General features: G+C 54.5%; 1 protein-coding gene across 9 annotated transcripts in view; it reads left to right on the top strand.

The window, feature by feature from the left end:
- ARHGEF10L (Rho guanine nucleotide exchange factor 10 like) overlaps positions 1-14104 on the top strand; it is a 177453-nt gene that overhangs the window by 121034 nt on the left and 42315 nt on the right. For all 9 annotated transcript variants that reach the window (XM_054679891.2, XM_054679881.2, XM_054679883.2 and 6 more), the window contains 2 exons: positions 7149-7270; positions 13231-13317. In XM_054679891.2, coding sequence (XP_054535866.1) covers positions 7149-7270; positions 13231-13317 — 209 coding nt within the window. The remainder of the gene's footprint in view (positions 1-7148; positions 7271-13230; positions 13318-14104) is intronic.

The raw sequence follows: 14104 nt of genomic DNA, 5'->3' as shown, positions 1-14104 counted from the left end.
GGCGGGTGGATCACAAGGTCAGGAGATCGAGACCATCCTGGCTAACATGGTGAAACCCTGTTTCTACTAAAAATACAAAAAATTAGCCTGGCACACGCCTGTAGTCCCAGCTACTCGGGAGGCCAAAGCAGGAGAATTGCTTGAATCCGGGAGTTCGAGTTTGCGGCGAGCCAAGATCATGCCACTGCACTCCAGCCTGGGCAACAGAGCCAGACTCCATCTCAAAAACAAAACAAAACAAAACAAACAAAAAAACATTTCTGGAAAGAAGTCAGGACCTTTGGCTGGGCGCGGTGGCTCGCGCCTGTAATCCTAGCACTTTGGGAGGCCGAGGCGGGCAGATCACCTGAGGTCAGGAGTTCGAGACCATCCTGGCCAACATGGTGAAACCCCATCTCTACTAAAAATACAAAAAAATTAGCCAGGGATGGTGGCGCACGTCTGTAGTCCCAGCTACTCGAGAGGTTGAGGCAGGAGAATCACTTGAACCTAGGAGGTGGACGTTGCAGTGAGCCAAGATCGTGCCACTGTACTCCAGCCTGAGTGATAGAGTGAGACTCCGTCTCAAAAAAAAAAAAAAAAAGAAAAAAAAGAAAAAAAAAAAAAGAAGTTAGGACCTATGTCACTGGTTTTCATTAATTGAAAAAACTGTTGAGACTCTACGTAGTTTTGGGCATGGGGGAAGAATAATGACAAAAACAGAGAGATCTCTGCTCTCAAGGAACTTAGATTTATGAAGGGCAGGCAGGTGGACATTAAATGGGGAGCAAATCTGCAAGCAGGTGTTATGCTGTGCAGGGCATAGAGCTGGGCTGGGGCTGCCTTCTGGGGGACCCCTGAGGCGGGGACCTCAGAAGCTGCACAAAGATCTGGTCAGAGTGATCCAGGTATGGGGACAGCAAGTGCAAAGGCCCTGAGGTAGGGACAGAAGGAAGCCCAGAGTGGCCAGCACTGGCAGATGAAGGGGAGGGAGGTAGGTGGGTGTGTTGCGGACAGGTTTTCTGGGAAGCCGGGGAGAGCCATATGGGATTTGTTCTGGGCATGATGGGAAGCTGTGCATTATAGCATTGAGAGCTGGATAATGTCCCGATCTGATTTTCATTTAAGTGGGTCATTCTGGCTGCTGTGGGGAGAGGGCATGGGAGGGGCAGGTGTGGAGGTGGGGGCAGGAATGGGGAGGGGTTGCCTGTGGAGGAACCTGGACCAGAGGCTTCTACTCAGCCCATCCCTTCTTGGATCCAGTGCTGATATTGCTCTGACCTCAGCTGGATGTTTCTGGGTGACCAGAAGGCCTTTGGAGGGTGCAGAAAGTGTTTTAAGCAGAAGCTGTCCTGTCCCTGGCAGAAGACTTTGGGAATCCTGGCCCTCAGAGAGGCTAATGTGGCTTCCCTGCCCCTTGGGCCATGCACTCGCCTCCCCACCCCATGCATCACTTCCATCCTGAGAAGTGCCCGAGCCCCATGTTACACCTGCTTTAAAGGCAGATGAATGTCCTGTTTGAACCGCATGTGCTTTGCTGCATGGGGCTTGGTGCTGGAGGGATGGGAGATGGCGATTCAGGCAGCCCCAGCTCTTGGCAGCCTGTGAAGATGCTGGGCTGCCTTATCTCCACACAGCTTCACTGCAGCAGAAGTTTTAATGGAAGAAGAGTCATTTGAAATCTTATTTGAATGCCTGGGTTCCCCTGGGGCTTGAATAATTTGTTTCTTTTATTTTGCCAGTATTTTTTTTTTTATCTGCAGTGGCTGGTTTGGGAGGGGACGATAATATGAGCCTGTTAGAAATAGAATATGTTAAAAACATTTATTCACAAAGGCTGTTATTCCTTTATTTTATTTTCTATATCTTCCTCCCTCCCTGACTACAGTGTGTCAGGATCATAATCTGAAGATTGAGAAAGGAGAGGGATGTGGTGGGGGAGCCTGCGATCTGGGAGAGGGGATCAGCTCTGCCCCTTGGAGGGGCAGGGAGCCCTGGGGAATCTGGGGACCCCGTTCAAACCCCAGCATGGCCACCACCATGCCTTGTGGTCCTGGGAAAGGCAGACTCCATCCTGAGACCCAGTTTTCCTATTTGTGAGTTGGACTAGATCTCCAAGGGCCCTGTTGCATTCTTTGGCACACAGGAAGGTTTGAGAGGCAGTAAGGGGTGGTCCTCAGCACCATGGGAAATGGAGTCAGACCATGTGGGTTCCGTTCCCAGCTCTGCCACTGACCAGCTCTGTGATCCCAGCAAACTAACTCTGAGATGCCTTGGATTTTCCACCAGAAAACGGGGAAAATGCCAGTGCCCCCTGCACAGGGCTCTCGTGAAAATGTGGGGAGATGGTGCATGGAAGACGCCTAGACAGCCAGCCCTTGGCACATAGGAGCTGTGAGAGGGGCTCCTAGGTCAAGGAGTGTCTGCATTTCAGATGGGGAATGGCCTTTCTGAGGTCACACGCGATTTAGTACAGGGCCAGGGTATCTTCCTACCTCTTTCTACCGGTTAGGCTCTTGTTGGTAAAAGCTCCAGAACAGGGCTGCAGATGGAAGGTCCCAGAGAAGGAAGAGGTGAGGTAGGGGGCTGCCTCATTTCCCTCCTGTACCCTCCCCCGCCACCACCTGCTCTGCTCACAAAGCTGCATTGCTGCCTCTTACCCTCCCCGGGCCCTTGGAGCTCCTCCCACCCATGGCCCTTCTCATTCTCACCTCTCAAGGGGACATGGGCCTGGCAGGCCATGGCTAATGCCAAACTCTCAGGGACATAACCAGGTGGCCCGAGGCAGTGAGCCTGAGCGCAGGGCTGGGCCCTCCCTTGCTGCCTCTCATTTGGTTTAGTTTTCCGGCCCATAGTCGTCACACTGACGCCAGTATTCCTTCCGGGATGACTCCAGCTGTTGGGTCCTGAGCACAGCCCTGGCAGAGTGTGAAGTGTGTTCTAGACCTCATCATGTCCTTGAACCCTCACTGCTGTCCCACAAGCTGGTGCTGGGATCTGCCCACACCCTGCAGCTGGAAGGGATGGGTCTCCTCTCCAGGAGTAGGGCCGAGGGCGTGGCCTTGGAGTCCGACCCTGGTTTTACCCCAGCTGGGAGACTGTGGCTACTTGCTTGGCCTCCCTGGACACCAGTGGCCCTCTCTGTAGGGGACAGGTGGTTGGATAAGATGCCTGCTGAGGTCCAGCCCAGCCTGACATCTGTGGCTGTGGCCAGCAGCATCTCCATGGTGCTGGGGAGGTGTGAGCGGTATCTTGAAGGTGGCTTTAAGTTTGGGAAGTTCGGGAAGAGCAGTAAAGGCACGATACTGGGACTGAGCCCAATAGGAGTCTGGGAGGCAGGTCGGGCTGGAGAAGCAGGGCTGGGCCCGCGGTGGGCTCAGCTGCCCTCAGTAATAGCGACAGTCAGACCATGAGCAGCGAGGACAGTGACCACCATGGCTGCTATTTCCGGAGTGCCTGGTGTCTGCTGGTCGTGATATATATGATTTCCAGTGCTCACACCTCCAGATGGTTGGCGTTCCTTCCCCCATTTTCTAGATGAGGCCACAGGCTCAGAGAGGGTAAGTACTTGGCTCCGTGTCACATAGTGAGTTGGAGACTGAGGTGGGATCTGCCCGGGCCCTTCTAGCAGATCAGAGGGGATTGTTCTGAGGGTGGCGGGGGATCTGCAACCCTGGAGCTGCTCCCTGTGTCCCATGGGGAGCTCTCATGCCCAGGGGGTGTTGGCAAACAGAGCCGGGTGCTAAATAAGCCCCCACTTAGCGTCAACTGGAAATCGCGGTTCTGCAGTCAGTGCCAGTTCTTAATGTCACTTATCCCAAGCGGGCTTTCAATTTTCAGCGACAGCAGCCTTCTAATTTGGTCTCCGCCACTCTGGTTTTGTGACGGGAACAATGGCAGTGGCAGATGGGGAGCAACGACTCCATTTTCTTGTAACGTCCCCAGTCGCAGGCAGGGAAGGCACCATCTGGAAGGAGAAGGTCAGATCATTTAAAAAAATACGTATGAATAAATTGCCAGGACTTGATGGGCTGTGGGTGTTCGGGGAGGAAAGAGAGGAGCTGAGCTCTGGGCGCCCTGGTGACGGGGGCTAGGGCGGGGAGACGCTCGCTCACCCAGCTCCTGCAGGTTGTGGGGTGAGGAACTGGGGGTCCAGACCAGAGCTCTTGGCTGGTAGAGGTGAGGGTCTGCTTGACTGTAAGTTCCTTGAGAGCAGGGACAAGCTCTCAAATCTGGCCTATCTTTATTTGCTGCCCAGGGGCTTGTCCAAGAGGCAGCATGGCGAGCCCTGGCACACTAGCAGAGGCTAGGAGAGCCGTGCTGCCCCGGGACAAGGTGCGTCGCAGGCACCGTGCAAGGCGCCCCCGTGGGTTAGTTCCTTGGCATCTGGATCTTCCCCTGCTTTCCCCTTTCCTCTGCTGGCCAGCGTGGAGCGCGGATGGAAGGACGTATCTCCCGTGATGGCTGTGAGGATGCAGTGAGGCAGTGTGGCAACTGTGAGGTGCGGGGCACGTAGAGGTGTCTGTTATGGCAACGTGCGTGCCCTGTGTGGTCGTGCCCTTTCCCTGAGGGTCTCTCATGTAGGCCTTTCCTCCCTGGTGGCAGGGATCAGGTCTTACATGACTCTGTTTCCAGGGCCCAGCAGGGTAGAGGACCAGACATGGAGGATGCCTCTGGGCCCATTTCGGGAATGAGTTCACCGCTCAGTGACTCAGGCCGGAGGGTGTGAGCCCGCCGGGTGCTGGCGCCTTCACATCATCAAGCCTGACATTTGGGAATGTCTTTCACTTCTCAAATAGCATCCTCACCTGCCACCTCATTCCAGCTCCTCTTGCTGTGCCAGCATTCAGGTGCCACCTCTCTCGGGCAGTGACGGCATGAGGGCTGCTCTCAGGGTGGTCTTTCCTCACTCATGTCCAGCCCTTCTCTCTGACCCGGCAGGATCTCTTTGATGAAAGCGAGTCAGATTAACGTTCATGTCGTGGGTACATCTGACAAACCTGGAAAATGAGGCTCTGAGAAAAGAGACTTTTTGTTCATGTCCCTAAATATAGTGATGGTCTGTGGTGGGTCCAGCCCTGCGTGGGTGGGTTGGGTGAGGTGTAGAAGGAAATAGGGTGGGAGGTTTCGGCCTTCATAGAACACTGGCATGGTGGGGGAGCGCCTACCTCCATGTGCACACACACGCACGCGTGCACACGTGCACATGTGCACACAACAAAGGAAGAAGAGCCACACTGGTGGAGGAGCAGGGAGTAGCTGTGAGAGGTGTGATACCCTCCAATGGGCTGAGACGACAGGTGGTAGAGGCCAGGGCATGGAGACATGGGCGGTGCAGGCCTCTCTGAGAAGGAGAGGAGCCAGCCCTGGGGAGGTGAGGGGCAGCGTTCCGGACAGCGGGAACCTCCGGGCCCGTCCCGGCGAGGTTGCTGAGCACAGTCCAGCACGGTGGAGCTGGTGGCCGAGGGAGGAGGCTGGGGAGGGAAGGGACCTTCGCAGCTCTTCCAGGAGAGTTTGGATCCTATTCTGGGCGGACTGGGACTCCACTGATGTTTCCAAGCAGGGGAACGGCGAGGCCAGATGTAAGTTTTAGCAGGATGGGCCTGGCTGCCGAGCAAAGATGACTGTAGTGTCGGGGGGCCCCAGTGTGGCTGGCGGGAACTCTCCGGCTGACCTGGCCCCTCCTAGGGGAGGGGCAGGCTCCGGCTGCCTGCGACAGAGCTAATCTAGCATCACAGTGCCCACAGGCCTCTGCGACGGAGCATCAGCGGGTGCGGTTGCTGAAGGCTGCCTGGTTTAGTCCAGAGAATTCAGTCTTGGGTGTCAGATCTAGGCCTGAATCTAGGTGCTGCCCCCTAGCCATGGCTGTGGCCTGGCCACGTTACTAAATCCCTGAGTGCCAGTGTCATCCTCTGTGGAGTGAAAATAATGATTCTGGCTGTGCTCAGCGATTGTGAAGACTAAGCCAGGGCATAGACGGTGGCGCTCAGTGTGGTGCCTGCTATATGGGTGCATAGTAGGTGGTGTCTTCATCACGCTTATCCCTGCTGTGGGCTTGCTGGAAGGGAGTCCTCATAGGGAGTGTAAAGAAGGAAGGGATCCTCCGCAGGGAGAATTCTTCAGGACAGACGGTGGTTTATTCCTCCCTCCTTCCTTTTATTCATTCTTTCCAGCCATGTTTTCCGAGCACTCGCTATGTGCCTTGCAGTGTGCTGGTGTCAGGGGACAGTGGTGAATGAGACAGTGCAGACCCCCACTGACTACAGCTTTGATATTAGAGACTTATGGAAATGGACCACGGATGATTTTATATCATTATGAAGGCTGCGAGGAAAGTAAGACAGGGTCTTTAGAGTGATTCCTGAGAGAAGGGGCCACTGTAGTCAGGGTGGTCAGGGAGGACTTCTCGGAGGAGGGGACATGTGAGCAGAGCCCCGAGCCATGTAAAGGAGCCTCCACAGAGAACGAGGTTTAGCAGATGCTCTTTAGCACGGTGACCTCCTGTGGTGAGTCCTGGGTCTGGGGTCGGGTTAGGCATCTGTACTTGTAACGGGTCCCTGGGAGCTTTGAGGCCCAGCTAGGGTGGGTGAACTGGAGGCAGGCGGCTTCCTAATTTCAGGGTTGTCTTGAAGGAAGCAGGAGTGTGATTCTTCTGCATTTCCATCACCACCATGGTCAAGTGTGAGTGCCGCAATGGCGACCTCCTGTCCTCTGATCGTTCATGGTCTGTCTCCTACTCTGCAACAGAAATTCAAGGCAACAGGGGTCTGGACTCTGTTCAGCATCTTAACATTTTTAAAAAACCCTTTTACGTCTATTATTTCATTTGGTCCTCACAACAACCACAGGATGAAGGCATTTCTAGCATTCCTATTTTCTAGGCAAAGAAATTGAGGCTCAGAGAGTTGGGGTGACTGGCACAGGGTTGTTCAGCAGTAGGGTGGTCAAGCTGGGACCTTGTTTTTCAACTCCCTGCCTGAGACCCTGGCCACGGCATCACTCCTGAGGCTGGATTTCATCTCAGTCCGGCAGGAGTAGGGTGGGGAGTGACTGGATGGGGCCAGGCTTCTGGGGCCTGCAGTGGCTCCCTGGGGCTTGGAGGGCTCCTCATGGCCCGGTTGGTCCTTGGACTCTGACCAGCTCTACCCACCTCCTTCCTCTTGCTGTAGGGGAGGAGAACCAGCCAGGCTGGCTATGCCCGGATGAGGACAAGAAGAGCAAAGCCCCGTTCTGGTGCCCGATCCTGGCCTGCTGCATCCCTGCCTTCTCCTCCCGGGCACTCAGCCTGCAGGTGAGTGGAGCGGATCTTGCTGAGCCGACCTCGAAGGTGGCTGCGGCTCCCCCTCGCCTGGGAGAACCAGAGTTTCCAGGGAGCGCCCACAGCAGGGAAGGCTCAGGTTCCAGCTGCGGCTTCTAAATTCTTACTGACAGATTTGGTCAAGCCTTTTTGTTGCTTCGGGAATCAGCTTTCCCACCACAAAAATGGAGGCGAACGACCACTGTGGGTCAAGTGAATGGAAAATTCCATTATTTTGAGATAATAAACAGCAATGATCTCATCTGTTGATGGCATGGCTCCAGATCATGCCGAAGCGGCTGTGCCAGCCACTGTGGGTTGGGTGCTTTGTGGTCCGCCAGGCGGGAGCCGGCTTTGGCGCAGGCATTGCCCTCATCATGGGATGCTCCAGCACCATCAGGCCTCCCGTGTATTGAGCACCTGCTGTGCCCCCTGGTTCTTTCCTGCTATTCTCTTATTTTAATATCTATAAGAACCTTGCGAGTAGATGTTTCTCTATCCAATTCACAGATAAGGAAACTAAGGCTAAGACAGGTGCTATGATTTTCCAAAAAGGACATAGCTAGTAAGAATTTGAACCTTGCCCTGCCTGATCATAACACCCAGGGTCTTAACCGTGAGGATGTTCAGCCTTCACAGTTACCTGCCCTTATACCCTGTCCTAGCTCGCCCTCCATCTGGAGCAATTACTGCCTCCCCTTTCCCAGGGAGATGAGGTCATCTCAGCTCCAGGGATAGGAGCACCAGTTGGGACCCAGGCCCAGATTGGTGAGCCCCAAGAGATGCGCCGATTGGGCTGTAGACTGGGGATCTAAACAGCTGAAAGAACAAATCCTTGAGATATGAGTTCATTTGTTCACTTGTCCATTCTGCATGCAATTTTCTGAGTTCCTGTTGTGTGCTAGACCCTGGGAATACAGTGGTGACTAAGACATAGAAGGTCCCAACCCTTATGTAGCTTTGAATCCTAGCAGGGAGAGAGAGAGGCAAAACCCCAGCAAGCCAAAGGAAATAGAAAAGAGTGAGGTGTGTAATAAAGACATCGGGGCCACAATAGATACGTGGGTGGGTTGAGGTTCAGAGATGGCCTCTTGGAGGAGGTGGCATTTAAACTGAGAACTGAATGGCGAGAAGGATTCAGCCCAGGGATGGGAACAATATTCCCAGTAGACAAACCCACACAGAGGGTGCAGCAGGAACAGTGGGGGAAGCCAGGCAAGGCAGGAGGAGAGAGGGCGGGCCCCGAGGTCCGCTGGTGGGTGAGCTGGACCACGCCAGCCTTGCAGGCTGGGTCAGCTTTGGATTTCGTTCCCAGAGCAGTGAAAAGCCTTGGAAACAGATGTTTCCCAAGCTAGGGACTAGCACGATTTGATATATAGTTTGCATTTTTTGGATCCTTCTGGCTGGTGTGTGAGAGTGAATTGCAGATAAGAATGGATACCGGGACTGAGCGTGGTGGCTCATGCCTGTAATCCTAGCACTTTGGGAGGCTGAGGTGGGAGGGTCACTTGAGTCCAGGAGTTCGAGACCAGCCTGGGCAACATAGTAAGATCCCCATCTCTACAAAAAAAAAAAAAAAAAAAAAATTAGCCAGGTGTGCCATGAGCCTATAGTCCCAGCTACTTGGGAGGCTGAGGTGGGAGGATCGCTTGAGCCCAGGAGGTTGAGGCTGCAGTGAGCTGTGATTGTACCACTGCACTCCAGCCTAGGGGACAGAGTGAGACCCTGTCTCAAATAAATAAGTAAATAATACAAAAGGAATGGATGTCGGCTGGGTGAGGTGGCTCACGTCTGTAATCCCAGCATTTTGGGAGGCCAAGGCAGGTGGATCACTTGAGGTCAGGAGTTCGAGACCAGCCTGGCCAACATGGTGAAACCCTGTCTCTACCAAAAATACAAAAATTAGCTGAGCTTGATGGTGCACACCTGTAATCCTAGCTACTGGAGAGGCTGAGGTGGAAAAAACACTTGAACCCGGGAGGCGGAGGTTGCAGTGAGCCGAAATCATGCCACTGCATTCCAGCCTGGGTGACAGAGTAAGACCCTGTCTCAAAAAAAAAAAAAAAAAAAAAAAAAAAAATGGACCTGGAGGGAGCAGCTCAGAGCTCAGCTCAGGGTCCTGCTGAGACGTGGCAAGACTTGATGTGGACGGAGGCCAGGGCTGTGACTGGAGTAAGGCGCCTTTGCCTCAGGCACAAAATTTCAGCCGATGTCAAAAATCTCAATAATTAAGATAAATACTATTTTAATGCAGTGCATAAATATAATCAAATCAGCAAATTTTTCCTTGTGGTTTGGCCGCTCTTTTTGTCTCTTGATACATAAAGGGCCAGGATTAGGGTGAGGCAAGTGAGCCAGGGTCGTGCAAGTGTAGGGTGAAGTTTTGTCTGTATTTAAACTTTTAAATAACTATTCTGTGTGGATTTTTTGCATTAATATTGATTTTTTAAAGTTGCCTTACTCTCTCTCTCTATATATATTTTTGTGACTGAGTTTTTGGTGCCCTTTTAAATTTTGTACCCAAGCTAGGTGCCCCAGTCTTCACCCTAGTCCTGGCCCTGGTGGAGGCCGTGGGCAAGGGAGGTGGACACATTGGGGATGTGTTGGGGTGGGACAGGCTTAACTGGTGATAGATGGCGTATGCCAGATGGGGGGTTACCTGCGGGCCCCGGGGCCTTGGGCTGGAGGCAGCGACCATGGAGTAGGGAGTATCAGGGCCCACTGTGCCTGCGGCCAGCTTGGCCTTAGCGCATCCCTGCAGAAGACTGGCCCTGGGTGACTTTATGGTGGGCGTTGGATTCTCCTGTCTCCCCCAGGGCCTTGGGTCTCTTGAGAGCACAGGATGCAGGCTGAGCCCTGACAGATCAGACCCCAGTGGTGGAGTCACAGACTGGCCACTGCCTCCAAGGCCTCCTCAAAAGAAACCCCCATCCAGGTGGGGAGCCTCTGCCACCTCGAACCTGGGGAACCAGGGCCCACGAACCTCCTCAGTGTGAGCTCTCAGGGCCCAGGAATATGTAGGCCAGAAGCATCCTCAGTCCGCTGGCCCCGGCTCACTGTCTCCTTAGGAGCACCAGGGCTAGTGGAGGGAGGCGAGTGACTCTCTGTGGTAAGGGGCCTGTGGAGCTCCCAGAAGCCAGAGCAGAGCCTGCCTGGCCGCACTAGCTAGGCCTCAAATCGCTGTCCCCCTCTGCCCACACCCTACCCCACCCCACCACCAGTCCATACAAATGTGCCCCATCAGCTGTGTGCTGGCAGCCTGATGAATTAGGGCCTGGGAGTACCAAGGCCCTGTCCAATTACTGCAGAAGCAAATGTGACTGTGTGAACCTCTGCCCAGGCCCCCTTCCAGCTCACCACGTTTCCAGGTGGTCCTGGGGCAGGGGGTGACTCCAGCTCTGGCTGGCCTCATGGCAAGCAGTGGCCCAGACTATTTGTCTAGGGAGGGCTTGGGCTGGGCAGAGGGAGTTGCTGGCCACAATGTAGACAGGGTCGGCACTCTGTACCAGTGGATGAGGATGTGTTGGGTTCTTTCCTTCAAGGGATCAGGGGTGTTGGGGCAGGAGGCAGGAGTAGGTCTCTTGTCTGTGCTGACAGTGGCCCCTGCCCACGCTGGGCCACACCAAGGCCTTCTGACTCAAGGGAATCAGCTGGGAGTGTGAAGGAGCATCAGCAGGGGCCACCTGCCTTGGATTGAGTCCCAACAGTGTGACATCAGGAATGCTGCCTCAGCTCATGGTATCTTAAACTAGGGTGGTCACAGCACCTTCCTGACTGGGTCACCTTGAGGATTAAAGGATATGATTTGGGTCAAGTGCTTAGCCAGTTGCATGGGGTGCGCTCAGGGGTCAAGAAACGGAAGCAAACACCTGAGGACACCCTGGTCCCCAGGAAGGTGAGGACACCGGAGTCTATTCTGTGGCATTTCTGAACGCCTGACTACTACGGTGTCGAAGGTTCTTCTTGGACCCCTGGCTCCATCCAAGGGGGAATGCTGTCTCTGGAGGGGTGGCAGGAGGGCAGGGAGGGTTCAGCACAAACCCATTTCCCTGATGGTCAGTCTCAGAGCCTACCTGGGGACAGGGCCTTGGGGATGGGGCTGGGGGTGCTGCCTGCTCTGAGATGCTTTAAAACTCGAGCACCTTGGGAGCCTAAGGGGTGTAGCCCAGACCCGCAGGGGGTCTGTGGCCAGGCTTGCTTAGGCCAAAGCTCACCAGCTCATTGGGCTGTGTCTTGACCTTCACCGACCTCAGCCAGAACTGCTGTTGGCCGTTCTGGCTGTCTCCTGCTCATCCGTGATGGCTCCGCCCTCATAGCCTTGCTCTGATGATGAAATGAGCTAAGGTGTGTGAAGTGCTAGAATATCCCATGAGAGGCCCTTGGTAAGCCTTAGCAGCTGCAGGGTACTTGGTACCTGGCCCTGGGCCGGGTGCTTTACACTTTCCCTCTCCAGTCCCCACGGCCATCCTGAGAGATTTCAGGGTCTCTGCTCTGTAGGTGAGGACCTGATTTGTTCAGTACCATCCAGATGGTAACCACTGAGCTGGGGCTGGAGCCGTGTTGGCTGTACCGAAAGCTGCTTCCCTTCACAGCTTCGTGCTCGCCTCCTCTCTTCTGCATAGGGTGCCTTGACTTCCCAGTTTCCTGGCACAGGCAAGACATTTAGGGGCTAGGGCCTTGCCTGTGAAGGAGAGGAGCCATTTGAGTATTTTCCACCATCTTCGACCCGGCTCTGTTGACTCAGCTGACATCAGGGCCCACTGGAGTTGCCATGGAAATGCCTCAGCAGGGGCTGCCGTGGCCTCCTGTCCACCAAGGGAGCAGAGAGAGCATCAGCCCAGCAGAAAGGGCTTGCACCCTCAACTAGATGCTGCCACCAGGAAGCAGAGAAGACAGGGAGCCCAGAGGCCGGGCTTAGCGAAGCCCCCTGCTCTGAATGTGAGGACACACTTTTTCAGCAGGCAGAACTGGGGCCCCAGAGTGCCAAGGCCTCTGGTGTGCAGCCAGGCTTCTGGGGTAAAATTCAACCAGAATAGAAAGAGCCCTGAACCAGATGTTGAAGGTTTGAATTCTAGCCCTCACTCTGCCACTAACATGCTGTGTGACATTGAGCCAGGCACGCCTCCCTCTGACCTTCAAGTTGGCATCTGCGCAATGAGGAGGCTGGATGAGGTGACCTCTTAGGGCCCTCGCCCATGGCCATTAGAAATTTTGTTAGAATATTCTAACAATGGGTCCAGGGACGGCTGGGGCCTTCAGCACCAGCAGAGGGCAGCAGCTGCCTGGAAAAGGGCCCAGTGGTCGGCTGCATCCTCCCTCCAGCCAAGAGCAGTCTCTCCTCTGTCTTCTCCTTCAGTGTGGCCCATGAGTGGGCCAGGCCATTTCCTAGAATTGCCGTCCTGGCCAGAGAGAGGGACTGACCAGGTCTAGCTCAGGAGACAGGCCTCAGAGAGAGGCCACCCAACATGGGGTCTGCGGCAGCTGATTCAGTGGGGAGCAGGCGGAAGGTGGTTACTGGTGACAGCGGTGACAGGCTGAGCCCTGGTTTCTGTGCGTGGCCCTCACAAGCTGCCCAGCCCTGCCACTCACCTCCTCTGTGGTCTAGGGCAGTCACCTGCCGTCTGTGACCCTCATTTCCCTGTTTGTAAAATAAGGAGTGGTGGGTGGCTTTCAAGAAATCTTATCTGGAAGCTGCTCACTTTCAGAGACCCTGGGCTGATACAGAGCCTCCTGCAGGCCTCTTCTAGCCGGAAGGTTCTAGGAAAGGAAGAACAAATGTGAGCGTGTAGGAACTGCCTGGAGAAGCAGGCACTTGTGAAGCATGTTGCTTTCCTGGCCCCCACCCACAGGGATTCTAATCCAGGGAGAGTTGGATGGGGCCCAGGAATCTGCCAAATATTGGCATCTGGGCACCTTGATGATTAACCTCACATGTACCGTCTCTGTCTCTGCAGCTTGGGGCCCTGGTCCACAGTCCTGTCAACTGTCCCCTGCTGGGTTTCTCAGCCGTCAGCACCTCCCTTCCACAGGGCTACCTCTGGGTGAGTCACCCCCCTGCCCAGCTGGGCATTCTGGCCTCAGGACAGGAGTAGGGAGAGCGGCACCTGGGAGGGGGTGCTGGAGACAGCAGCTGCCTGCCTCATCTCATGCAGCTTCATCCAGCAAGGTCTTCCTGGGCACCTCTGGTGCCAGGCACTGCATTTGGAGTTGGGAGGTGCAACCTCATCTGGGGCAACAGAAAACCAGGGAGCTAATAAGAGAGTGTGCCTTTTGCAAATGGTGACAGGGCTGAGAAGGAAGTGAAAGGGGGAGCTGTGCAGAGGACCTGGGTCTCAGGATCTTCACCCCTGGAGTCAGGAGGCAGGGCTGGCTAGTGCCCTACTCATGCAGACATTCCAGCCCACCTTTCTATCCTTGGGCTTCCTGGCAAAGCCTCCCTTGATTCAAGTGAGGTACCCTCCACTATGTTCCTTGTGCTGCAAATTGTGCCCTGTCATTGCTGCTCCCCTTCTAAGAGTGATTTGTTCCTCATCATTTCCCATGATCTAGCACATGGTATATCCATTCATCCATCATCCATCCATCTATCCACCCACCTATCCATCTATCCATCCACCCACCCATCTACCTATCCATTTATCCATCCAACAAGAATATATATTTAATCCATCCATTTATTTATCTGTCCATCCATCCACCCACCCACCCATCCATTCATTCACCGATACATCCTTCCATCTATCTGTCTATCATCTGTCCACCCATCCATCCATGCATCCATCCATCCATCCATCCATCCATCCATCCATCTATCCATCCATCCAACAA

Source organism: Pan troglodytes, chromosome 1 (assembly GCF_028858775.2).
Source record: "Pan troglodytes isolate AG18354 chromosome 1, NHGRI_mPanTro3-v2.0_pri, whole genome shotgun sequence".
Lineage (NCBI taxonomy): Eukaryota > Metazoa > Chordata > Mammalia > Primates > Hominidae > Pan > Pan troglodytes.
The sequence above is the reverse complement of the archived record's forward strand: the minus strand, read 5'-3'. Positions and strand labels throughout refer to the sequence as shown.